This window comes from Anarrhichthys ocellatus, unplaced genomic scaffold, assembly GCF_004355925.1.
Source record: "Anarrhichthys ocellatus isolate YVR2014 unplaced genomic scaffold, GSC_Weel_1.0 scaffold113, whole genome shotgun sequence".
Classification (NCBI taxonomy): domain Eukaryota; kingdom Metazoa; phylum Chordata; class Actinopteri; order Perciformes; family Anarhichadidae; genus Anarrhichthys; species Anarrhichthys ocellatus.
In genome coordinates this window covers 345,901-372,063 of record NW_022280143.1, presented here as the reverse complement: position 1 = coordinate 372,063, position 26,163 = coordinate 345,901, and the positions used below count along the sequence as shown (strand labels likewise).

The 26,163-nt window shown below is 45.4% G+C and overlaps 1 protein-coding gene across 7 annotated transcripts in view; it reads right to left on the bottom strand.

Moving 5' to 3' along the window:
• The window catches only part of ntng1a (netrin g1a), an 87,553-nt gene extending 72,414 nt beyond the window's left edge, over positions 1-15,139 (bottom strand). For all 7 annotated transcript variants that reach the window (XM_031876695.1, XM_031876696.1, XM_031876697.1 and 4 more), the window contains exon 1: positions 14,559-15,139. In XM_031876695.1, the coding sequence (XP_031732555.1) occupies positions 14,559-14,807 (249 nt within the window). In that variant the 5' untranslated portion in view covers positions 14,808-15,139. The remainder of the gene's footprint in view (positions 1-14,558) is intronic.
• Positions 15,140-26,163: the final 11,024 nt, after the last annotated feature.

Genomic DNA, 26,163 nt, shown 5'->3' with positions numbered 1-26,163 from the left:
GGGTTTAGTGTCTGTCACTCAAACATACATTTTATTTCTACCAGGCCTTTATGTAAAAGTTTCTCTGCTGAATATTCATAAAGTAGAACTTAACGACTCAGAAAAACAGGAGCTACGCCACAAGCAATTATATAACAAAGGTAAACACTGGCTCGGTGTACAGTACAGGGCAAGTTCAAAGTTTCACAGCTACCGTATTTGCTCCTGGGCGGGTAGAGAGGAACAACCGGGCCCATGAGTAAATGCTTTAAGCTTAACACATTGAAGTGCAATGGTAGCATGGATTTCATGAAGGACTTTTTAGAACGACATTCACGTTATTCTTCGCAACAGAAAGTTACAGTACGACAGGATCGGATGCCTAAAATATCCATCCTGAAAAAAAAAAAAAAACACAACAGAATACTTCTGAAATCCCTTGTTGTAAATTGTGCAGAGGAAGTAATGAATTTGAAATGTTAAAGACTTAAGTAAGCTTTTTAACCAGGACCAGCGAGGGAGCTAAAGCAATGTGATAATGAGCTCGGCTAATGAACCAAAGTGCGAGAAGTCCATTTGTTTGTGGTCTCACAATGTGCTTCTTCCACCACAGATACTGACACACAGAGGTCAGACCGTTGGAGTAGCCAATTAGTCATCTCACCCTTGATATGCACGTTACCAAGACAACACAGGTACAGCAGCTATGGACCAAACCAGATATTTATATCAAATTTAACTGTGTTGAAAGCTGTAATGTTCAGGACAATATGAACTGTAAATAAAAAAATTAACCGACCAGCAAAGTTGACAGCACCTTTATTCGGTGAGGAGCGTCTGCAGGTACTTCTTCATTTTTTTGTATTATTTTTTTTTTTTACTAGATTGTGTGCTGAATGGGGAGCCAGTGGAGGTTTAGAAGGAGAGGGGTGACATGATCTCTGGAGTGGATGAGCAGACGGGCAGCTGAATCTAAGAAGGCTAAGAAGGAGAGGGAAGACTTCTTATCAAATGAAAGAACGCTATATGTATTTAATGTGGTTGACGTGATGTTCGAAGGAAAAGGGTGTTGAGGCTAAAAGAGTTAGCGGAACCGGAGTGGACGAGGCCGTGTGGTGTTGAGAGCATCTCTGTATTGGGGTGAGGGCGGATCGTCTTTCAGTGAGGCGAGCCGACCGGGATGAGGGACAGACGGACATGATATCATGGAGTGGCACGGTTGCGCGTACGTTTGGGATCTGGGACGGGGATGTCCATGTCTTTTGATCATGGCTAGGTGGTCCGACATGGTGAGCTCAGAGCCAGAGAGGTAAGGTATTCCTTACAAATTCCTCCAGAGCACAAACACACAACCTTTAGTTACCAAGCCACACACACACTGGCGTGACACTGTGGGGTCACTGACCCCTTTGTCTATCAATATATGACGTTGAATTACCACTAAGAGATTGAATTGCCTCAGTTCTGTACACGGGAAACAAGCTAAAAAGGCAGCCTAACAAGGGTAAGCGCTGGCGAGGCAAAAGGCTGTGAGCACCATCAACCATATGCCAGCATCCACCTACACTTCCCAGCAGGCTCTGCCCTCTTGTTGCAGACCTGTTTACTGACTGCTGTCAATATTCACTGGCAGGAACCTTCTGCAAGACGTGCATCCAGTGAGCACCACAGTCTAACACCTTTACTCCAGGAGCAAGTCGGCCTTTATTTCAATGTGCACCGATCCTCAATAACACAGCGGATTAAACGGCATCTTTCACATAATCGCTGCGGTGCTATGACAATATAGTGCTGAAGATTAGAGCGCTTACATAATCGAAACAATTAGACCAGCCGATTACATGCTCATATTCCTAATCACCATGTGAAACTATCCTCAATGAGCGTTTCGGTTTCCAGCCCTTGCAGGATTTAACTTCTTTTTTTTATTCCCTCTCATGTGCGTCGCCATTGATAATCTATTTCAAATAGGTTCTCACATTGAGCACGTACAGCATATAAAGTCAATATGGCGCTCAGCAAGACTCGTCACTTTAGAAATAGAGCAGCCCTACAACTTCCAACAAAGACGATTCAGAGGTGAAATCCAGTAGGCTGGCGCAGCAAGCGGCTTACCCTGTGTTCTTATCTCTTGGCAGAGCAAAGCCGAGTCGCTCGGTGCCACATGGCACCCGGATACGCAGCGAGACACAGTCACACAGTCACACACACTCACACCAACACACATATAGACACACGTTGGCTCCTGTGATCTGTTCCCCAAAAGCACTTCCGTAGGTTCAAAAGAGTCAGTAGCAATGATTCAGGGGCTGGAGCCAGGTTCTGCTCTGTTATAGCAGGGTAAAAGAAGGGAATGTGATGGTTTTCTCTTGGTTTTGCTGATCTAAATCTGGCTGTGCTTCCTCTTTGTAAACTCATAGACGGGGTGGGAGGGTTGCTTTAAACTTTTAACTAATTACCTGTTCAAAAAAATTTAAATCAGTAACCTAATCCAAATATCCCAATATGAACGTAATGCAATCTGATTTCTCTCTGTTGCTTTTGGATTACCTCAATACCAAATATGAAAATAAAGACCAGACAAAATCTGAAAGCAGAAATGGGGAACAACATCACAGTTTACTGCAAGTGTTACAGAAGCAGCAGTACCCATCTACAGTCAATTAAATTAACCTACATGCAGAATGTAATTTCTTACATTTTTGTCCTTTTTTAGCTTCACTTGAGGTTTTTGAATGAGGAATTTAATGTCTGTCGTCATATTTTATGATGTCATCACTCTAAAAAGATGGGAAAAATAGGATTTTTATGTTATTGTGGTTATAAAATGTAATTTATGGTGCTGTTGGAATGCTGCTAGACCGCCCCGTTAATACAGCTGCATGCCTCCCTCTGTGTTTTTTGACTGCAGTGGAAATGTTTTTGAAAGGCTAAAAGCCACAGCGGTAGGTAGAAGAGCTGGTTAAAATGGGCAAGTTTCAAACCCTGCATGAGTACCAAATATCTAGTAAGATGGGAAAAAATGGATGAAAACCTCCAACAGTAACACCCGTTTCACCCTCTATAGTGGCCATCAGTCAGACAGGCAGCAGGGAGAGGTAGTGGCAGGGCTGAATGGGTTCCAACCTCAATTGCACACCAGAGGGAGTATTTAAAGTAGGAGGGGGGAGTACATTAGTGGAGCCAATTAGGATTATTAGCAGGACGTGTTTTATTCAGCTGGGACTAAAGCAAATTGCGTAAAATGAGTGCAGAATTACTGACAGCCGAAGTGCACTTACCCTTTTTTTAAAGCCAGTATGTATTGTGAGAAGCAGTTTTGCTATACATGCCTGACCTCAGAGGGACACCAGTGATGTCATACGTGATTCAAAGTACATTAGCAGCACAAACAGGAAATACAATAATTGTACACGATTAACACAGCTTAGGTCTATAATGACAGATCCTTTCACAGCACACATTTTTGGCTTGTTAAAGCACAGGTGGAAGTAAGGTTATTAACAAAGACTCCATTCCATTAAGTGTTCCAGTATGCCTTGTCAGTCCAGGAGCTTTTACAATACCAGAGCCTTGGAACTGGCTCACCTAAATGTGCGGCAGCCAGCATCAGTGGTATGAATTGGTATGCAGCCTTTAGCTGAGAGAAAAACTTAGTTTTTTCTCCGTCCTGGCATGCGCTCCTCTCTTGCGCCCTGTGCCGTGTTTTAGTAAAAATATTCTCACCTTTTCGACACTAGGTGCGGAGTCGCACCGCTCGTCAGTGTCACACTTGACCGAGGCAGCCATTCAAGTCTAGCAAGAGGCGGGCTTTACTACTTTACTGCTCACTTCCTGTTTTGATGCCTTAGATGTGATAGGAACGGACAGAAGAAAGGTTGACATTAACGTTTTTTTAATTACTATTAAGTGTATCATTTTTCATCTGCATCCAACAGCAGAGCAACAGAAAGAGCTCAATGTCCCCATTGAATCCATTTCCCCCCGTTATTTACATTTGATCGCCTGGTTGCGCACGCACCCCGTTTTCTGAAGCGGCCGTGCCTGTTGCGACGTGTGATCGGTGTGATCGGCCCCCTAAAGTGGCATGAAATGATGATGGAGATAAACTCAGACACGTCACCACACACAGCATAAAGTTAGTGTTCGCATACAGTCACTATCAGAGTGCAAAGCAAAAATGGAAAAACTCTGATAGGTGAGATATGAGCACATCACTTTCTAAAAAAGGGCACATCAAAGATGAATCTATCAAGTTATCATATAAAACCAGGTATTCATATCACCACAACTGATGTGTCATTGTCTGCTTCTCAGTGTTGCTCTACGTTCTCTAAAGCAGAAAGGGTGATGGCAAGGAAGCAAGCCAGCTAATAATACGTGTAGAAGAAAGCCCCTTGATGAGATCCGAGGGAATTCAGGCGAGGAGGGGGGGTAGCAGACTCCTATCAAACGCCAACTCTCCCTGCCACAGTGTCTGCAGCTTGGCTGTATCTCCCTCGTGTTTACGGCGGGGGGAATAGTCTGAAGCGGCGCTGAACGCCGTTGAAAGAGAGCCTTCAACGTGACAACATTGTGTCGTCCCGGAGTAACAGCTAATGCCTGGCACCTCTAACTAAATCATTTCATTTAGAGCCTCTGATGTGCAGACAGAGGGGATGTAGAAATGCATTTCCATGCCAAGCCTCTCAATCGCTCACCGTCCCCGCGAACATAATGAACAGATTACTGTTCACATGATACTCCTCTGACAAGTGCCTGGCACCTTGTGGGGGATGTTTTCACTGCACCTCCTCTCATTCCAGGCGGAGGAAGAAAAAAAAAAGGAATGACCGAAACTAGTTTAGCAGCCACAGGAAATAAAACAACTTGCTAATTAGGGGAGTAATGGACTGAGGCAGACGGTATTGCCTGAGTGGACGGCTTGGGGAGATGGAGAGAGGTTGAAATGCCAAGTGTCTATATCCTGGCACCCTTAGGCCAAAGTCCTGCAGACACTGCAAGTCTACACCCAATTTACCAATTGCTCCTTCTGTCCTGACTGGGGTTAATAAAATGCTAACAATCTCAATATCCATGACGGCCCTTTGCTAACTACTTCCCCTCTAGTTAAATTCTCCTCTCCTTTTCTCTCCCACAGAAAGAGACTGTAACTCCTGCCTTGGCTTAATCAGGAGGAACGCTTATTCAGGAGAAGCTCTCGGGTACTTCCTAAATTGGGGAGAGGACAGTCTCGCCAGTGCGATAACCGCAGATTTATGTCAGACTGAGGTGTAAATAGCTGCACTCCCTCTTCCCCTCCTTTAATTAAGCAAGCACATTTTCTAGGCCTTCGTCTTGTGCGCTGACCGGTCTGCTTCCCTCTGCTGAGCAGACGTTAGCTTACAAAAAGCAACTCAGCCATGTGCAGGACAGTGCACAGAGGAGCTAAAAATAGTGTTCAGATGGCTTAAAATCTCAGCGATTGTCCTTAACATTCTGTTTATCCCTGTATGGGTTTGATGGGAGAGTTTTCGAGTAGATATGTCACTTTATTTTACACGTTTTGTTGTCTGCTGTCTGTCTTTTTGAGCCAGTAATTCAGCCTGTTTGCGTCTATCAATGAGTAGTCATTCGCAGTGATACATGGTGGCGGATGTCAAATTACTTCTCAGCGTCAGATCAAGCTGAGCGCACAGGCAGAATGGAAATGTTCTACGAGAGTGTAATATCACTTTAAAAGACTGCTGAATCTGTACTTTGAAGACAATTCCATCTGTGGCCTCTCATCTCCCCGAGTTCTATTTTTGAAGCTCCAGATAAGAAAAAAAAGGTGCATGTCCCAACAAACTTTACACTTTCTCTTCGCTGCGGCTCTACTCGTGTCTGTCAGGGAGAGAAAAAATACCTGTGACGAGCAGCGGGAAAATGCTCTTGTGCCGTTCACGAGGGGGTACTCAGCGTTCAGATTCAGCGTTCAATTTCCATCACTGATAGCGTTGCTATTGATTCAGAGTTTGCCCTGCGCGGCAGACACAACAGATCCCTGGGTTTGGGAGCTGTCAGTCAAGGTAATCCAGGAGTCTTCTTCAGAGCCTGTCAGGGTGAAGAGCACCGCCTCACATTTCTCTCAAACGCGGAGGACGACAGAATCGGCCTAAAAGCTGTCTGAGAGGAGAGGAACGCTCCTCAAGAGACCAAACAGGCAAGAAAAACATTACACTTCCGTGAAAGGGGCTTCCACTTTATTCCCATTTACTTATTTAAATCGGCACGCATAATGCTTTGGGCCAACAACAACAACAAATGTAGTGCTTAGCATCAGGTCATTCCCCATTTTGACTTTAGTCCATCCTTTGATGTTTCCTCGGCAGGTTTTCTCTTCCTCCACACATGGTTTTGACATGAAGACATGAAGCAGTAGTTCTCTGAGGCTATACATCCACACTGCTACGTTTCTGTTTTAAAACCCAGATCTTTTGCTGGCTTTCCGCCTCGTGTCCACACTTCTGCTGCGTTTTAGAATGGATGAATGGTTATGAATGGTCATGTCAAATGCGTTTTCAGGCGTGGAGATTATTTCTTAAACGGCGCTAAAACGCTCACCCTTTTTGGTTTCAGAATGCTGTATTAAAACTAAAACGTTGCAGTGCGGATGTAGCCTTAGCTGCAGAATCAACACCACCTTTTATAAAGAACAGTGAGGGTGCAAATGTTTCCCTTCCTTCTGACACAGACTTGATTGCCAAAAAATGTCTGACAAAAAGCTGTAATTGTTCACATCCAAGGATGACATGGATGCATCATACAAAACCGATCCCACGGCATGCGGCCTATATGTTGCTCACCGGAAACAACTATCATGACACTTGTATAACGGCAGCGTTGCAGACTGGCTGAACCCGAAGGTTTCAAGAAAGCAAACACAGATTCAGGCAGAATTTGAAAGCCTGTGTAGTTATTCAGAAAAATCCTTTTGCTCTTTTCCACATGCATATACAGTAGGTTACATCCTAAAATAGATGTGAACAGTCATCTAAAAGAGTAAGGTGTGAGCTGCAGTTCAGAATTCATGAAAGCCCGTAGTGTGGCTGTAGATACAGATGCAAATAGAAACAGGCAGAGGCACACACACACACACACACACACGCATGCCGCATAAACACCAGTCACTGTAAAAAAATAAAAATAAAAAGAGGTTTTATTGTGCTGATAAAGGACAGGAGGCCCTGCTGCTTTGAAATGCTGAGTAGTGGAGGGAGAGCGTCTGCCACCACCCACCATGGATTAAAATGAGAGATGGGATCACTGGGATTGCTCCATTCACAACACTCCCACTTATCTGCTGCAATTAACATTAAAAGCCCCCCAACACAAATAAATGAAAACATGAGTGCCTCTAAATATGAATGCTGCCGTATGTCATGCTTTTGGGCTCTGTAAGCTTGTCTGTATTTGGCCTGTGTGTGTGTGTGTGTGTGTGTGTGTGTGCCATTTGTTACCCGGGGTATTGTGAAAACCAGTGTTCTAGGCAAGTGAGCTCTGAGGGGAAATCCACCCCAGAGGTTCAGAGAGCAATTAAAAGTCAACGGATCTCTCCAGCAGCCAAGCTGCCAGTTTCTCCACCTATTCTCACAGCCTCGTGCACAGGGGGCGGAAGGAGTACAGGGGGACGACGGAGGGGGTTCCACACCATAATTTTCCATGAGTGATGAGCTGTGAAATGCAACAAAAGCCTCCCCATTACCGCGAGAGGGATTTGAAGCCCAGAGAGCAATTGAAGAGAAGAGGGGTAAAATGCCTTTATCAAATAAAATACATGAGAGAGAGAAAGAAGAATTCAGACTGTGAAGGCCCATATCCCCGGTTCATATTATGCACGGGTCTTCAAATCCCAGTGAGCGCACTGATCATTTAACAATCAGACAATGTGATATTTCTGGGTGACTTGCAGTCAATAGGGAGGGCCTTTAACATATTCAGAGGCTGAATCTGAGCTATGGGAGATCATTCCTCCCTTGACTTATATTCAATACTAATTTTCTGGGAATTCATCATGTCAGTATCTGGAAACCAAAGCTGAAGGAAAGTGAGATATAATGTTGTCGTTTCCCAAAATGAAACGGTAGCCTTTTCTCCTATTGACGTCATTCTCATACGCGTGAGAGAATATTTTCTTCAAGTCCCACTTTCACCGTCTAACATATACAAAAGAATCGGGGGTTAAAAAACACTGAGCTTTTCCATTCTTCAGCATCTCCAAGTTTTCCTCTCCAAACTTTATGGCAAACGAGGAAATGTTTTGCTCCAAACTTTGACAAGAAAAAAAAGAAAGAGTCAACAGAAATGCCTGTGGGAAGCTGGAGTCAAGGAGGGCCCCCCGTTATCTTGTTATGGCAGCGTAAACGGTGAGGCAACACTGAGCGCCTTGATGCAGCCCAGATAGACGAGTCACACGCTCACTCACACAACATCACAGCGACACCTGATATTGTCTGCATTCCAACTTTTATTTTGCAAACTTTCCTCCGTGGAAGTCAACATTTCCTCCTGTTTGCACTTTTTAAACAACACTCGCTCATTTCCATTCCTGCTTAAACCATAATATGTCACACAACAGTGACGTGGTGGTCGTGTTAAACATGACAATGTTGCTGTTAATGACGATGATGAGGATAATAACGGCATAGTACATAAACATCACCCTCTTAGTTACCGTAAACCATTGAAGAAGTAGATACAAACAAAACCCCCCTTGACTGCATTCGACATCTAAAACTAGTGTTCTCACTCGGGTCTTACTCAGACTGGACCGTGCAAGGCTGGGCCGCAACATGCCCATACAGGAAGTGCGGCTTTTTCTGCCGACACCTGTTTATTAATGGACTTCTCTTGATTTTGGCTTGGCCTGGCTGACAAGCCTGTGTTAGAGCCTGAAGACGTGGAAGAACGAGCGACGGTTGGAGGAATAAATAAATGAATGATAAAAATTCAGACAGTGCCCGACAAAGTGTATGACACAGGACGGGTCGGAGAGACTGTGATGAGTTCCTCCCGTGACCGCGGTGTGTGTAACCCTCACATTGGGCAGAGAGACGCAGCCTGACAGTTCTGTGCCGAGTTCTCACTGTACTGGTAGTGTTTCAGCTGAATGTATCAAGCTACAGAATGAAAGCTTGTTTATGGTTGCAGATTCAAGAAAGACGAATGCTGCATCCACTGACCAGTGTAGATTAATCAATGCTCGTCACACTAATTATTGTGAGCAGCGTGAGCGTTCCAGATGGTTTCCTAATAATATTTTTGTTTAGCGTCCTGTAGTTATTTGTTTGACAGCTAGCTATATTTGCTGTTTAAGCCGGACTAACTACTACAGGTTACAACATATCATGTTTTAATAAAGATTGTTTTTCAAAGATTTCAGTCGCTAATGTTTATTCAGGTATGGTCTAACAATTACGCACGAGTGCAGTGCATTTTTGGGTTAGTTTGGGAGCCTCTGTAGCACGATATACATTTTTAATGGTGGTTGCATCAACGGTAATGTGACCGCAGCTTTACTCTTGTTGGAATACTACAGAGTATTTTATGGCTGCTCGGTGCTCTACCCATTAAGGAGAGTGTTATCCGTCAAGTACAATAATGAAATACGACATGGTGTGCGCTACCTCGACTTCAAATTTAAATTGTTTGTTGAGGGTTGATTTGACTAATTAAATCACATAAATGGAGGCAGAATTCCCTTGAGCACAGATTAGGATCTGTGAACAATTCAGTTGAGTCTCGAAACGCTGCCTGTTGGTGAGTTATGCAGAAATAATAACTCCAGCCTTGCTTTGCACTCCAGATAGCCATTTCCAATCCAACAAGAACAATGACTTGTGCTGCAAGATGGAGTGAATTACACACATCTCACCGTTTAGCTTGTTTTGGTTCATATCTTGTGCCTCTGTCACAAGTTTCAGTAAACCTTTGATTTGGTTTGCTCTGCTGAAGATGAAAGAAGACACATACAATGCATCAAGCTGACTTAATGCTCTGATGTTAAACAGCTCTATTGAATGAGTAATTCACTTTGTCAATGCTGGTTACTTGCTGCTACATTTGTGGCTCTGACCTTCATTAATGTCGATCAGAAGGTTTGAAAAGCCACATTTGTGCAGTTTCGCCTTCTCAACAGCCAAACAGGTTTATGAGACCGGATACACTGTAGCCCTGTGAAAAAGCCACTGTCTCTTCCCTCTCATGCTCTCCTTTCTTTAATAACCTTTGAACCGACTGTTACAATATGGAATGAAGCATATTGCTGACAACAGCACACTCGTTTCTCAGCGCAGAGTGTGGTGTTACAAAGGGGCGGGGCTGTTTGCCTGAAACCTCTGATCAGGATCAGCTTTGGAAAAGGTCAGATATGTTTATCGCAATGTAAAATTATCGGGAGCCCACAGAACCCTCGCTCGCATTTATTAACCAAACACGTAGAAAAGCCCCTTGAATTGTGCTCGGATGGATTCTCGGAAATGATGCTGGTCATGGAGACAGCAACATATTGAACCTGTTGTGGCTCTTAATTACCATCAGGAGTGTTGCTTGTCTACTCAGTGAACGTGCGACACATATTTTACCTTTGTGAGCAACAATCTTTTACTCCCTTTTATTCTATTACTCTTTACCGTCAGTTAAATTGCAACACTCCGTAGAAATGTTTCTTCAACATCTACTGACTATTGCAAGGGTTTTTGTTTTCTCTGCACATTTGTTCTGCCTCTTTCCTGGTCAACAATTACGGAGGCTGGTTGGCAATTGGAAATTAAAGTTTTGACAGCCAAATTCATGAGGTTCATCTCAGTTCCAAAGCATGGAGAACCATTAGCATTCACAGCAGGAGGTCTTGTGAGTACTATATAAATATAAATAGGTCTATATAGTAAAATTGTATTCATAATAATAAATATAAAGAACGTATCGTACTATAGTTTTAATGTGGGCATATTTTATGCAGAGCCTTGACATCAAACATCATCATACAAAGCACAGACGTGGGGGGGTACTTTCTAAATCGCAGGAGGTTGCCTGGTAATACTAGCCGTGTGCGAATAGGGCTTAAGACAGTATTTGTGAGCTACCTTCTCTTATCGCGGCACAGATTTAATGACCTTTCATCAGGGTTACAAAGGAAAGCCACACGCTGCACCACCTTTTTAATAATCTCCTTCCTTTCCTAATTTAGATTTGATTGGTTATGAAATGCGCCGGCCTGCCGGGACTCAGGTTTCAGCATTCATCAGCGTTTCCTGGTTGTAAATTGATGGCACAAATAGAGACATACAGTACTCCCATGCATGCATAAGGTCATCGACACGGGCACGGTTAGTATGAATTATAGAGCTGCACCTAGAAAGGTTCTTCTTTTATGTTTAATGCCATATGCATCAAAAAAAGAACCAACACATGCAAGGTTATGCTGCTTGATATGAATTGTGTGCTGGAGTGTTGGAATAACTGAGTGGATGTTAGTTCAGTTTTAAAAAAATGAAACACTGATAACTCCCATGAGAGTCCTTCTATATATATGGTACAGGAGCTTCAAATGAGGAAAGCTCAGCTAGTTCTCTACCTGTGCTAGCCAGCACTGACTTGTCTAAATGTAACACAAGTACTTGCATTTACTACTTTGTCACTTTTTAATTATGGAGGTTTTGCGAATATGCAATAATCAGAGTTGGCAATTAGTCTTTTTCGACAAGTTGCTTAACGATAATCAGCTTCTTCTGCAACTGTACACATTTTTTTTGTATGAAGTCAAAGTTTTTTTTTCCCCCCCTTAAATCCGCCACAAAGTCAATCATCGACTGGTGGAGGCTCTGCGACCTGTCCAGGCTTTTAAAGGCCAGCCTGAGTCAAACTGGAGGGGACAGTGAAATCTCATATGATGGCAGATTTGTGTGCCAGAGTTCAGTGAATGCCAGCTTATTGCTATCGAAAAGGTCACCGAGCTAGAAGCAGAATAAAAAGCCTTCACTGGGGAGAGTGGTGTGTGTGTGTGTGTGTGTGTGTGTGTGTGTGTGTTTGGGGGATGAAGGCTGCCACCTGAGGTAACCATGCTCATATAAGCACCACACCCTCCAGCTGCATCTCTCTCTGTCTCACTCTCTCTCTCCTTTCGTCAGGCTTTGGTGTCTGTTACCTTCAGCTCTCCAGGAAGCCGTCGCAGGCCTTTAAAGTATACCCGCCTCTGCGAGCGCAGAATCAATTACCAGAGAGATGAAATTCTCCGATAACGCGGCCTAATGATAATTGCGCCGAATCTGCAATGATCTGACTTACGATACAAACCACTATTGGCACTGCAGCAGCGCATTGGCAGCCAGAGTAGCTGGAATATCAATGATAATTGTTCTGATGTTGATTTGGAGCCACGTTACTGCCTGAGGTAAACAGAAACCGATTGCAGAGAATTGGGCTCTATGGCAAGCAGCAGGGGTCATATTTCCTTCATGTTTGTGTGATTACAGTACAGCGGAGAGAGGAAATGGTTATGTGGGAGCAAAACCACGCCTGTTTAATTGAAGCACTCGTATCACATTGACTGCCGGAGACACGAGGGCGACAGCGCGGCGCAATCTCCCACTAATTCAATAAGCGCTCATCAGACTGTTAAAAGGCTGGCAATAATACAGTAATGATGAACTCAAATAGCACGGCTCCATCGAAGCGTCAGATACGGATGGTCCGCTGCTCATACAGCATTCATCCACAGCAAATACCAGACACGCCTCAGGTTCAAATGAGGATCAATAGGAGGTCACAGAGCCACCTGGAGGGAGAACTGAGGGTGACCCCGTTTTGACGATATGCCCCCCCTCATCCCACCCAACCTCCTTTGCCTTCGACCAACCTTGTTCGATCATGGGAGTCAGCGTTTTTTCAAAAGTGCCTGAGAGATGTCGGGCTGAATAATGTGTCCTATGAATAAAACACATTAGCTACAAAACACGCTGAATTATTCACATTTCAGAGGCTCCATGCTGCCCCACGCAGGAGATATTAGGACTTCAGTCACCGTATGCTTTGCACACAGTCCTCTGGGTCTCTGTCTCCCCCATGTTCGCTCCGTGTCGCTCTCTCTCGCTTGATCATTCTCTCGCTGTGTTTGTCATCTGTATTTTGTTAATCCCTGTCTAGCTCCTCTGTGCCTCCTCTCAGCTGACTTTCTGCTGATGGAGACCGTCTATTTATACTACTTTTTCCTGGAACATCTCCCTATTTATCTAAAGGGCTCTTGAAGCTGTTGAGGAGCGCATTTGTTCTGAGAGAATCTTTGATGACTTGGTAACACGCGCCGGCCCACAATGGATTCATCATTTAGCGTTAATCTGAGGCGACCAGCTGTGAGTTCCAAAGTGAAAAGCACCCGGAATAAGAAGGAGGGCGGTTTGCTAATTAGATACTTGACCTAATATGCATCTTTTTGCTCATTTTATTTTCAGCTCCGCCAGGAATTTGTGATTTCCATGATTGCGATGTAATTTGCGGAATCAACAGCGCCACATGAACTTCAAAGGGTAAAGCAATCAGCCGATCACTGCTTTTTATAGTGCTGTTTGCATATGAAATCCCTCTTGTCCCACAGAATATCACTTCTGAGTAATCCCGATTAACCTAGTGTGCACAATGTGGAACCCTTCATCAACAAGTCGATCACAGCAGATTTGTTCAGCGCCACAACGACCCCTTTGGGAACAGGACTACGGGTCTACGGCCGTGGTAACGTCTCTGTGAGGCTGAAAGCACAGCGGTGCTTTGAGCTAAATGCTAATGTCAGCATGCAAACACGCAGGCATTTGCCACGTTCACCATCTTCCCCGAGAGGCACAAGAGTCGCTCCTGCTACTTTATCTCGAAGTTGATCGCAAGGAAATCAGACGCAGTCATTTCGTGGCACTGGATTCCCGAAATAATCATTGAAATTGTGAAAAATGACAATATTAGTGAATGCTGGGCCGCTGTGCAATGAACACTTACAGCCCTGCGCGTGCAAAAGTGTTGCTAATGTGAGAAAAACAAAAGCCTGAAGTACTGGAACTTAAAATACTCATACTGTACATGCTGCTGTATTTTTTGTCCACCTGTGCACTGTTTCACCCAGAGATAGTTTGAATTTTTAGGCCACCCACTCATCCAACTCTGCTAAAAGACTGTCGCAACAGAGAAGCCGAAATCAAAACGAACGAGGGAACCGTATTTTTTCATGTGACTCTGATGTGTGTGTGGAGTGAGATGTTGTTCGTCGGTTGAGTCACAGAGTTTTCTGCAAGTGAACGGCACACGAGACAGTGTTTGCGGTGCACTCTCAGAAGCAGCTTTCTAAACAGCAGAACGTGACGTCAATGGGCAAGAGCCTCTATTTCTTGGGGGCCGGCGATGTATCTGAGTCACACAGGCTTTGAGAGTGTCTGTCACGGCTGTGGGGTCCGAACAAGCCGAGAAGATGCACGATACGCAGGCACAGATAAGACAGCTGCCTCTGTGTTATGTCTGCGTGTGTGTAGAATTTTTAAACGAAAGATTGTGTTTCTTCACTTTCTGCATGTACTCACCAGGGCACAGTAAGTCTCCGGAGGGTCTCCACAGGTGATGTTGGAGGGATCCAGAGTAACCTTCAGGTACTGGGTCATGTCGGCCGCCTCTGGCTGACAGGCCATGTAGTCCCAGGTTAAGCCTTCGTCTGAGTAAATCTGGGACTTGCACACATCGTAGTGGCCCCACGCTGCCGGGTAGTGCTGCATGGCCGCCTGGCAGATGCCGGTCCACAGCGCCTGCAGCGTCAACGCAAAATGGAAACGCATGGCTGGTCCTCTCTCTCTCTCTCTCTCTCTCTCTCTCTCTCTCTCTCTCTCTCGGGCCTGTGTCTCCTTCTGAGGGGGGTTACTAACGAGGGATCCCTCTACTACTTCCACTTATTCCAACTCACTCAACTGGAGTGAGGAGGCATGCCAAACTCCCCTCAGGTGGAGTGAGAGTCGGTGCAGAAGTGTCTTGTTGTTATTTGGTGCTATTTCTGTCCCTTTTAGGTTTTCTGGAGTGGAGTGTAACTACGAGGGATGGCCAGGTTACCAGTCCGTCGAGAAGATAAGAGGGGAGGATTGAGGGAGGGAGGGAGGGAGGAGGAGGAGGAGGAAGAGGGCGGGGGGGGGGGGGGGGGGGGGGGGGGGGGCGAGAAGGTGATAGCCCTCTGACACGCTGATAGGAGGATGAGTGACAGGTCTCCTCAGCTCGCCCGGCTGTCAATCATGGTCCTCTTCCTGCACGGCGATCTGGTGCTGCGGAGAAACAGAAGAAGGAGAGGGGGGGGGGGGGGGGGTTGAATATACCTCTCTTATGGGAGTAGAATTTTGACAGTGAGAGAACATTAGCTGCCGCCATGGCAAGAACGAGAGGCGTATGTGTGAGTAGAGAGTCGGATGGGTGCTAGGTAGGTGTGCCGTGTTGGTGTTTGTTGTCCATCAAAACACAGAAAATCAGTAAGTGAGGCCATCGAGGTCAATTGGATCCCGCGGCTCTCACACCAGACCCTCATCTCACGCAGCGGTGTCGAGCCTACAGTGTTACATTCCGTTCAGCTTTCTCCGTCCCCTCACACACCCCACACACCCCACACACTAGACACTGCACGAGCTGGAACGATAGAGTAGACATTCAAGATCTGATCAGACGGTGCGGTCTTAATCAGGAGCAGAACTGTGAGGTGCTCCACTTAATGTAGTCAATTAAAAGTATTTCATTTCAATCTACCAGTTCCATGGCGACACTTAAACTGTCCGTGTGTCGTATATTACTATCAAATACTACTGCTTATAGCCAAAGGAGTTGTGGGAAAAGAGAGACTGTATAGTGGATGAACATCTGAAATAGTTCTGAAATACTTTATCAGTTAGTGGACCGCCATCACTCAAATCTTTACATTTTACGTTTCAGCTCATGTACTTCAACCTGCATGAAGTAGAGCAGCTACTGAACAGTTAGAGACTTTTGGAGAGTTTTCCACGGTTAATATAAAAAGGTAAAAAAAAACACCAGACTTCAACTTGAACAGGATAAAGTGGCCACTCCTGATAACAACAGCCATACGTTAACATAAAGATCTTGTGGCTATAGTGCTGCTTTCACGTTTCTTCTCTTATGTGGCAGAGCTGTCTGTGGCAGGAGCCACCGCACTATATCACATACAGTGACTTACCTCCCAGGCTACACAGCACCCATTTATATCTGCCAACCATTGTGAGCGGTGGCCTCACTTTTCCTTTTGTCTAAGGTTTCTGGAGCTGAGCATCGGACTTGCCCCTGCTGTCCTACTACTGTTCCTTCCATAGACACACGCGTCAGTATAATAGCAAATAAACATTTCTTTATTTTGTAATTAGGACACACATTGCTAATTAACTCCAAGTATCATTATATTTGATTGACACTCGGTCACAGCAGCTTTAAATCTAATAAAATAACTGTATATCGGTAGAAATAAAGGGGAGAGGGTAATATTAGCATACCACAAATTGATCAGTTTCAAGAGATGTATAAAAAGTCTGGATTTCAGCACGGTGGAGAACAAGCTGTGATAGAACAACGAGGTGACCTGCGTAATGTGAGAAAGACAATACGGGGAAAACTAATATACTATATATACAGTATAGGAGTTGTGCTCACATTTAACGGTACACCAGAAGCCTGGAGACTATAAACGCCTTCCAGAGGTTTCTCTTGATTGTGGAGTATAGGATGAACACATCTGGAGATTTGACTCACAGACGAAAAACAACACGTCTCATGTATGTATATATAGGAATGTGGTAATAGTGATATTTACATTTGCCTTTTTCAAAGTGTAGTAGATCTGGAGCTGCATCTGTGTCTGATATTTTGTGCCATTCAGAGTAATTTCAATCCGATGGAATGTAAATCATAATTCTAAGGAACAGCCGAGTTAATTTTGCACCAGATGATCGAGACAGACGATGTAAAATCGGTACAAAAAAAACCCAACAAGAGCAGGTATTGCTAGTCAGAGGACGGAGGAAGGAGGACGAAGTTAAGGGGGGAAAGAAATGAAGCACCTTAAATGTAAAATGTAAGAATGTCAATGGGGGAGATGTCAGCAGGTGAGGAAGCAGCCAATTATCCAGAGGAACTCTTGGCACCGAGCTCCCTGTTCCCATTAAGAGACATAATATTACCGTGTTACGTGGGGGAAGACTAAAGAGATGGCCGGAGAGTGTGTGCGTGTGTGTGTGTGTGTGTGTGTGTGTGTGTGTGTCTGTGTGTGCGCGCCTCACGTGCAGAGGTTCAAGTCATGGGTAATGAGACAACAAGCTTGGATAACAAGCAATAGAGATCACAAAAGCGGTGGGTCATTATCACTCCACCGTCCTGGACTCAGCGGCCCCTTCCTTTCATTACTCCCCCCTTGTAACCCTCCGTCGCCCCAAAGAGAAGAGGTGAGGTGGGGGGGGGAGCGGCAAGGGGAGCAGATGGAAGAAGTGCGGATGTGCATTTTAAGTGAGAATGGGGTTTTATTTTAGGGCAGGTCGCTTCCTCCAACCATCGATCAAGGTCCGAGGACATCAGAGGAGCTCACAGGAAGTCTGACATTCTTGCATGTACAGGAATATATACTGCACCGTAGGCACACAGCGATAAACGCTTACAGTAACAGGGGGAGGTCGCTGGGTGTGGCTGCCAGACATTTTAGTTATAAATAGAAATAAAACGCGTATAATGAAGCCTGGTCACAGCACATTAATCGAGCACATTTTACCAGTGGCGTTACCTGCGGTGTGTTAGGATCAACTTGAAATATCTGAAAAAGTCAAATGGGAAATGTTTTTAAAATAAAAAATCAAAGCTGAAATTTTGTGTGTAACAAAAAAGTAAATGGCGTTTTTAAATAAATCCTTTAAATAATATTTTGTGCTGATGTGGTTTTTCCAAACTGCTGTTCAAATACCTGCTTACAAATCCTGCTTACAGAATGAATTAATATCCAAAAACAATTTCATAAAAAAAAAAAAAGTTCAACTACTGGACGCATGACTAATTCAACCACTAGTCTGCCTGATCAGTCTCCACATCACACTTCTTCACTGTACGTTGCATACTGGACCGTGATTGGCTGCCATACTAGTTGCGATGTCACTAGAAGCTGCTCACGCGTACATGTGTTGAACTGAGATTTGAGGGGAGCACGGAGAAACTTTCCCCCTTCAGCAGACCAATGTCAAAAAAACAGCCTTCTAGTGTCACACCGCACACACATCATTCTGCTCAAACATCCAAGTGGAGGAACAATAAGCAGTGGAGGACCTATGACTAAAATATGGAAAAATATATGAAAAATAAAAAAGTTAAAGCAGCAGTAACAAAAAGGGAAGTAAAAGCTGTTTTAATGTTTTAAAGATGTTTTTCAAAAGGAGGGTTTTAACACTAAACTGAAGATGAAAGGAAGTTAAGTAGACAAAATGTTATCCTCCATGTATGCAGGTATTAAACCCTTACAATATTGAGATAAAGAAATACTAATTTCAATGGAGTTAAATAACAATATTTATGGTGGAAAACACTGGATATTTGCATGTTTTTCTGGGGGGGCGAAGGTAAGCAGACCGCGAGCTCCATTTTACATTAAAAGACAACACACCCACTACTGGCACCCGTGAAACCGACCACTCCCCGGTCTCCGGGGCCAAGAAACAGCCCTCGGTGTCCGCTTGTGTTTCATCCCCGGGGCCAGTGGAGCATGACGGAGTGTTTCTCCGAATCGCAGGGGAAATGCCACACGCACGTCCCCAGAGCCGCTCTGTACTACTGGTGGGAGTGACTTGTAAATCATGCATGTCATCAAATGACCAAATGAAGGAGCACGTCCCTCATATCTGCCCCCTTTGTCTAACCCTAAAACTTCTGCAGGTGTACATGAACTCTTATCATACCTTCACGCTCAAATTGGCAAGTAAACACTTTTTCTTTTCCTCCTTCTGGCCACAACCACTTCTTCTCCCGTCCATCCACTTTTCAATCATTGCCCGTATTGATCATTGCATTCCTTACTGACCAGTGGTTTGTGTGGGTTCAGCATTTTCTCCTTCTGCTGGCTACAGTGCTGCCAACATTGTGAACTGCTCCAGACTCCAGATTTTTAGTCCTTCTTTGATCAAAAAGGGACATTTTTCTTTTCCTCACTGTGAGGACACGCTAGAAAGAACTGTCAGGTCATAATCTCACAGGACTCCTCTACGGTGGCCCACAGGGGGCAGTCCTTACACACCTGCCTGTCCATTTAAAATATATTAACACATTATATTATTATAAATGTCCCAAAATTGAAAGAAAACTGTCCGCTTTAGCTCTAAAGGATGTGCTCAGCACAGAGTGAGGTGGAATAATTACGAGGTTACCGCTCATATCCCAGCTACTTTCCCCCCCTTTCATTTTTAATTTCACGCATTTTATGCACTTTCAAGAGCAATTTCTGACCCCGCTTTTGCCCTGTCTCTACCTACTTTCATCTTTTCTGCCTCTACCTGTTTCATATTCCCCAGAAAGACAGGAGGGCAGACAGTCAGAAACAGATGAACGATAGATAAAGATAGAAGCTGGCCCAGCTTCACAAAACAACTAAGAAAATCCTCCTCCCTGCTCTCTGAGCTCCACTCACCATTTCTCTGCCTGCCTTTCCAGAATCCCTAATCTTGCCTGTTAACAACCTGCCAATAGGACCCGGCGTCCTCATGAATAAACATATGGAGAGTGGAGCATGGCCCCACAGACATGACAGCCAGCCTCACCGTGGAACAGCGAGCACGCCTATAATGCATCCCCGGGGCTCGCCTCCGAGTCAGCCCATCACTTAGCGCTCGTCTCCTCTTCTTAAAAACGTCGCCGCCTTCAATCGGCAGGCTTATGATCTTTTAATAATGACGACAGGTAGCAAACGGCTGGAGTGTGCTGACAGCTGGTTAAGTGGCCGCGCTTTGGGGATGGGTGGGCAGCTTCGGAGAGAAATCAAAGCTGGGGCTCGGCTCTGCGGTCAGACAAACAGCTAATGCTGCTGGTGTCAGGGCTTGTTTTCCGCCTCTGATGTGATCAACTACGGCCTGTGTAGAGAAAACCTGCACGCAATACAAATTTCAGCCATAACAAGTGCCTCGCCCTGACAGAATTTCACTAGTTTAGAGTTTTAGATTCTTAAGTTTGGGACCCTGACAGGGAAGATTTGGGAGAGTCAGTGGAAAGGCCACATCGGTGCCGGCTATCAAAGAGCCGTGCCTGAACCCTGCTGAGGTAATGGTTCCTCTAACAGGATGTGGCTGCAGCCTCTCCTCAAACCCAGCGTCTACTGGAGCCAGACAGGTCAGGCCTCAGGGAGGGGGGCGAGCAAGTCCCTGACTGCTGCTGAAGACGTGCTCCACTTGCCTCCACCAGCTGCATCTGCCACAATCCTCCATCACTCCCTCTTGTCCATTCTAATTGCACCGCCCTGGAGCTGCAGAAGCTGCCGCATGCACTCTGGGTGTGCGAGAGCAGCACTTCTGACAGGGTGACTGTGCCGATGCTGACCCAAGTGGAGCTGAACATCCCACCCCCCACTACCCCCCGGGCGTCAGTTACTCCAGCGCCACATACACAACAGTGCCGCCTGATGAGACAGTGAGACGAGATCACGCCTCCCTCCCTCCCTCCTCTCTGCCTCTCCTCGCCACCAAGCGCGTTTCTCTTTGTGACACGGGAACACCTTATGCATTATTGAAGACACTCTTCCTAAAAGGCTGCAAGCGCATTACTCTGCAGCCGCGGTGACATGTCTGGCTACTCAAAATGTCCACTTTAGCTCCAAACAAACGCACTCACCCAGGTAGCTCCCGCGTGCTGGAAATACACGCAGGAAGAGCCACATGGGTTAAAGTGGCAGCTACTAACAGACACACAAACGATGAGTCATTATTGCCTGTCAGTATTTCACAGGATGAGTGAAATAATATCAACTACTGAAACCATGAAGATGACGACTGACTGGGACTGGGAGGTGCAACTTTAACTCATCCAGTTGTAATGCTGAACTTCAAATGCACAGTGTGTTCACATCCACTCAGTATGTGCCTCAGCCATTAAGACACCATGTTTATGATGACAGTTATGAGCACAAACTTAAAAGAATAGGTACGATCCGATACAAGGCCGAGGTCAAATCGTGAGGGTCTTACAGATTATAATTATCATGAATAATATTATGACTGAAGAGCATGCACAGCCTCAGACATTTGCGTAATAATATCTGTGCTATACAGCAACAAAGGAGCATTGGAATCGAGCAAGTTGCATCAAATGATGCGCTAACGTGTGTGTAAAGAGCGCATGCAGCAAAACAAATCTGTTAACAGGCTGCTCGCATCATTAAAGCTAGGCCAACTGGCTGCAGCATGACACAAATGGGAATTATGCGTGATAGATAGGCAGCGATGAGGTCATAAGTTCCACAAGGGGGCGCCTCTAAAAATGACCTGAAGACATGCTGACAAGTTTAGGATGCATTCAAGGTTTTCTCCTTTATGAATATGAATAGTTCTTCCTGGTCGCGAGGCTTGGAAGTTGTTTATGCTGTTTAGAAGGAGAAGAGCCACAGCTCTCTGCCAACTCAGCCAGGAGTCACTTCCATAACCAGCTGCTTTAACGCAGGAGTGGAGACCATATGATCCAACACACAAAAAGTAAACTTTAGCAGCAAAAGCAACACAAAAAAACTTACATTTCTTGTACGAGGTACTCCCTGTCCCCTCGCTCTTTTAACGCCGCTCAACAAGTTCAGAGCAGCAGAATGAACATGAATGAAGAAAGAAGCTCTTTAAGACGCGCTCCTTAACAGGAATGTGATGAGTACGCACGTCAGTTTCTGAGGAATCGCTGCGCGCACCATCTCTCACTCTTGTCTGGCGACCGAGGCGGCAGGAGAGAAAAAAAAACGATAAAGATGAGGATTTTCTTGCCACTCCAAAACAAATGAGTGATGGCCGTCCAGAGAGGCTTCGGTCAGCACCGCGCCTGGCGTAAACGGGGGGGATTTCTGAGCAGGAGCTCCGGTGCCAAAGTGTCCATCATCCTCTCTCTCCAAGTGTCATTCCATCACGGAGTCAATCTGTGGCACAGCGATGTCCGCAGGAAAGAAAGAAAACCTCCACTTCTGCAAATGAAACTTTGACCTGCTGGCGTGCGTCCCTCCTGTTTATAATTCCTTCGTTTCCAAACAGTCCTGCTTGCGGATCTCTGCGCGAAATCTCGTCCCCACTCTCTCCTTCTTCTCCCGCGCTATGAATAGTCTTCAGCCACTCAACGGGGACACGGATCACACCAATTAGACTCGGCGGCTGAGAATATCCGCTGGCACCTTCTCCTTCCTGGTCGTTCTCCACCGGCACGGCGCATTACCGACCGCCCAGACGGAGATGACGGGGATGATAGTGCGCTCCGAGGCTCTATTAGATGAGACGCACACTCAGCTTGTCCTCCACCCACCCCCACCCACCCGCGCACACCTATGGTTTCTCTCCCCCACCCTTCTAGTCCGTCTCCACTTTGCGTTCAACCCCTCACACACACACAAACACACATCCACACACCGTCCCTCATTCGGGACCCGTTGGGAACTCGGGATGGAGGAGGATCGCCTTTAGTTGAACCTTTTCTACTCGATCGCGTTACATTATCCAAGAAACGCGCGCGTTAGTCTCAAAGGAATTATTGCATCCGGGTAAAATAGAAGGAAGAAAACCTCCGGCTCTCAGTTGACGGTTATAACTGGGCAGCCAAACTGCGTGTCCAAACATGTGTTATTTAAAGTGGTGAGGCGTTTGTGTCACCTCAGATGCCAAATTCGTTCTGAAATTCCGTTTTAGTAATCGTTACATGTACCTTGTAAAATAAATGCCACATTTGTATATTTGTGAATGGTGCGTAATTGTTGTCCAAAAAGTGATTTAACTCTATTGAGTAAAGAAAACCTTGGGTTTAGGTTTTCTATCATCTCCTCATTCAGTAAACTAGAACTCCAAACTGGAGGAAGTCGTCTAAATATAATAACTCAGGAAAAAGGAGTCACTGAAGCGCGAGGGTGCCGTTCCGGAAAATAAGAAACTGGCCGCTGATAATCGGGCAATAAAAAAAGTCATTATTAAAGGAAGAGGGTCTTTCATGTCAATGCCAATCAAAACTCACAGATCTAACTCTCTAGAGGCGACGCGGCTTAACGTCATCTCAGCCTCATCCACAAAATAAAATCCCCTACGAGTTCAGTTTGATCGGGAGAGCACCGTCTTCTTCTTCTCCTTCTTCTTCTGCTCGCACCTTAATTGATTACCGCAAGGACAGCGCGAGAGGGAGCGAGCAGACGTCAGGTCACGACACTTGGCGCACAGGTTAACCCCGCAGCAGGTCGACAAGCCTCTATACGTCGAGAGCTGCGCGCAGCATAGGGCCCGGAGAGGCCCTATAATCTAGATCCCCTCCCCCACGCACACACACCTGCACACTTCACCCCAACGTGTGCTGGGGCTTGTAACGTTCACCGTCAGAAAGAAAGCACAGAGAACGTGCGTCAAAGTCTCCTTGTGGCCAGACAGATTGTTTTTCAAAGATGAAATACAGATAAAAGATGGTTATCCAGCGTGATTAAAAAAAAAAAAATAAAAAAAAAAAATATATATATATATATATATATATATATATGACAAGAGCGCTGCCTCCGTGTTATCCACAAATGACAGAGAATCATGTGTGTTATGATCTGCACAGAGCATGACAAATTCATTTCAAATGGCTTAGGTGCCCATACCGCCTTGGAATCTGCGCGCTCACCGCGCGTCCACGAGTCCTTTACAGCCTCACAAATACATACAGGTGAGTTATGCACAAAAAATGTAAGAGCACAGCCGTTCAGTCTAAGAAATAGAAGAGCTCTTTCCCTGACAAAGTCTGGAGACTACAACATTTAGGCTACACCTGATTTCCTTATCTTTTCTTTTTTGCTGCTTAGGACACTCCGACACATAGAAAAAGTGCCGAATGAAAGCAGACAAAGATAACCAGCAAAACAAATATTTAAAAAAATAACATCTGTTCTCAAAATCGTTGGCTCACTTTTCTCTCATCACGACGCACAATTTGGCCACCCACTCGGCGCGCGTCGTGGCGACGCTTCAAAAGTTTACGCGTCTCCGGGATTCGCTTGGAGAAGAACGGAATGAAAAAGAAAGCAGCTGCCGGAGCCTCTCACCTTGATCTTCAGTGCTTCATACCGCCGAGGAACAGCCACCCGCGTCGCCTGTTGCAGCCAAATACATCCGCTTTAAAACGGGACATGTTAGCGCGGCGCAGGAAGGGGGGGGGGGGGACTCGCCTCGTCTCCAGCCGCTCCCGGGGAATGGAGGAGAGCTCCCGGTGCCAGCGCAACGTCACTTCGAGCCGGACACACACTTGGAGACGACGGGAGAAAATGTGTAACCGTTCTTTTTTTTTGGTTATATTTTAAAGTTGTTTAAAAATGAAGCGGAAGATTCCAAGTGGCTCCTGAGGAAGAACCCGCGAGACAGCAGAGAGAGTGACTCACTGCTCTCAGACACAATGAGGCGCAGAGTCTCTGACGGCTGACTTTCACCTCAAGTTTATGTCTTTGCTGAATGAAGCCGTGGACAGAAAGCGGCTCTCACTGCTGCGGTTATAACACACTTCATAAACGGTTCCGTTCCGTTATAGCCTACAGCTCAAACACACTTTATTGTGACAAGTCACTGAGATCACTGAGCACATGTGACCGTCAGCATTGGTGGAAGGAATTTGTGTGAAATCTACTGGCATTAATTTAAATGTCAGGAAAGACTGCTGGTAGAATAATCCCCTAATGATGTAAAACCAGCAGCAGCAGCATGACACAGAGTGCAAAGGGGGCTAAATGCTTCACATGTACATTTTAAAACCACTCTCCCCGATCATCCGCTGGTTCTTTACAGTCCTTACTCAGAGGTCTAGCAATTGATTTGATGGCCATGTTTTACACTGCCACACATAGGGCCTTTAAAAGTCACATGAGGGAATTTATTAGGTGATCTGTGGAAATGGAACACAGAACATTGAACATTGGTACAGCAGAAAACATGACCACCATGGAGGGTTAAAGGCAGAATATCAGACCTGTTGGAGGCTATGGTTTTTATTTAGAAAGAAAAAAGATAGCGTGGTGACCTCCAGCTGAGAGGGAGGCAGAGAGTACGTTTTGAAAGCTTGAAGGCAAATTGAGTTGATCGAGAAAACACAACCGAACCCCACAGACATGAAGTACAGGCACAGGGTCGCCTGGGTTTGCTTTGTCGGTGGAACAGTGGACAGGTTGAGGATACAGCCTAGGAGACAGCTCTTCAAACAGCTGCCTCTCTCCTTCTGCAGCCCAAGGGCAAGCTGCCGACACATGGACCTCTCTTTTTATTTTTTTCTAATTCACTCGGCGACAAGGAAGAGGAGTGCACAGTGGATAGCTATAAGACAACATGTATTTCCCTCTTATTGACTCAACGCGGTGACGCGGTGTAATATGTTCACTCACAATACATTTTTTTTGAAACTCGAAACTGCAGACTGTTGAGCGGTTTCCTGTCTCTTCTTCGCAAGGACTGAAAACAACAAGCTCAGTTTATTACAAGATGTATGTGTCAGACAAGATGCGCACACGGGGTCAGAGTGAAAGGACGATGCATTTGAATGTGGAGGATTAGTCTCTCACACACACACACACACACACACACTGAGATGAAAATACACACACACATGCACACAAGACACGTGTGTCTTCGAATCAATCAGTGGGTTCAATAGATTGCTCTTTACTTGTGAGGCCGAAAATCACGTGGCCCCCTTTTTCCGATATCTCACCTCCACCCTTGTGTGTTGTTAAGTGCCTCTTTTTTCCATTCTTGTCATATTTCACGATGGTTATTAGAAAATTGATGGATAAAGCTGTTTTTGCACATCCCTGTCTGGCGGATGCCAGGCACAGAGATATTGGATTTTTTTTTTTTTTTTTACTCCTGTTCAATGAAGGGTAATGTTGCCTCGTCCGGAGGAGTGTGTGTGTGAGTGTGTGTGTGTGTGTGTGTGTGTGTGTGTGTG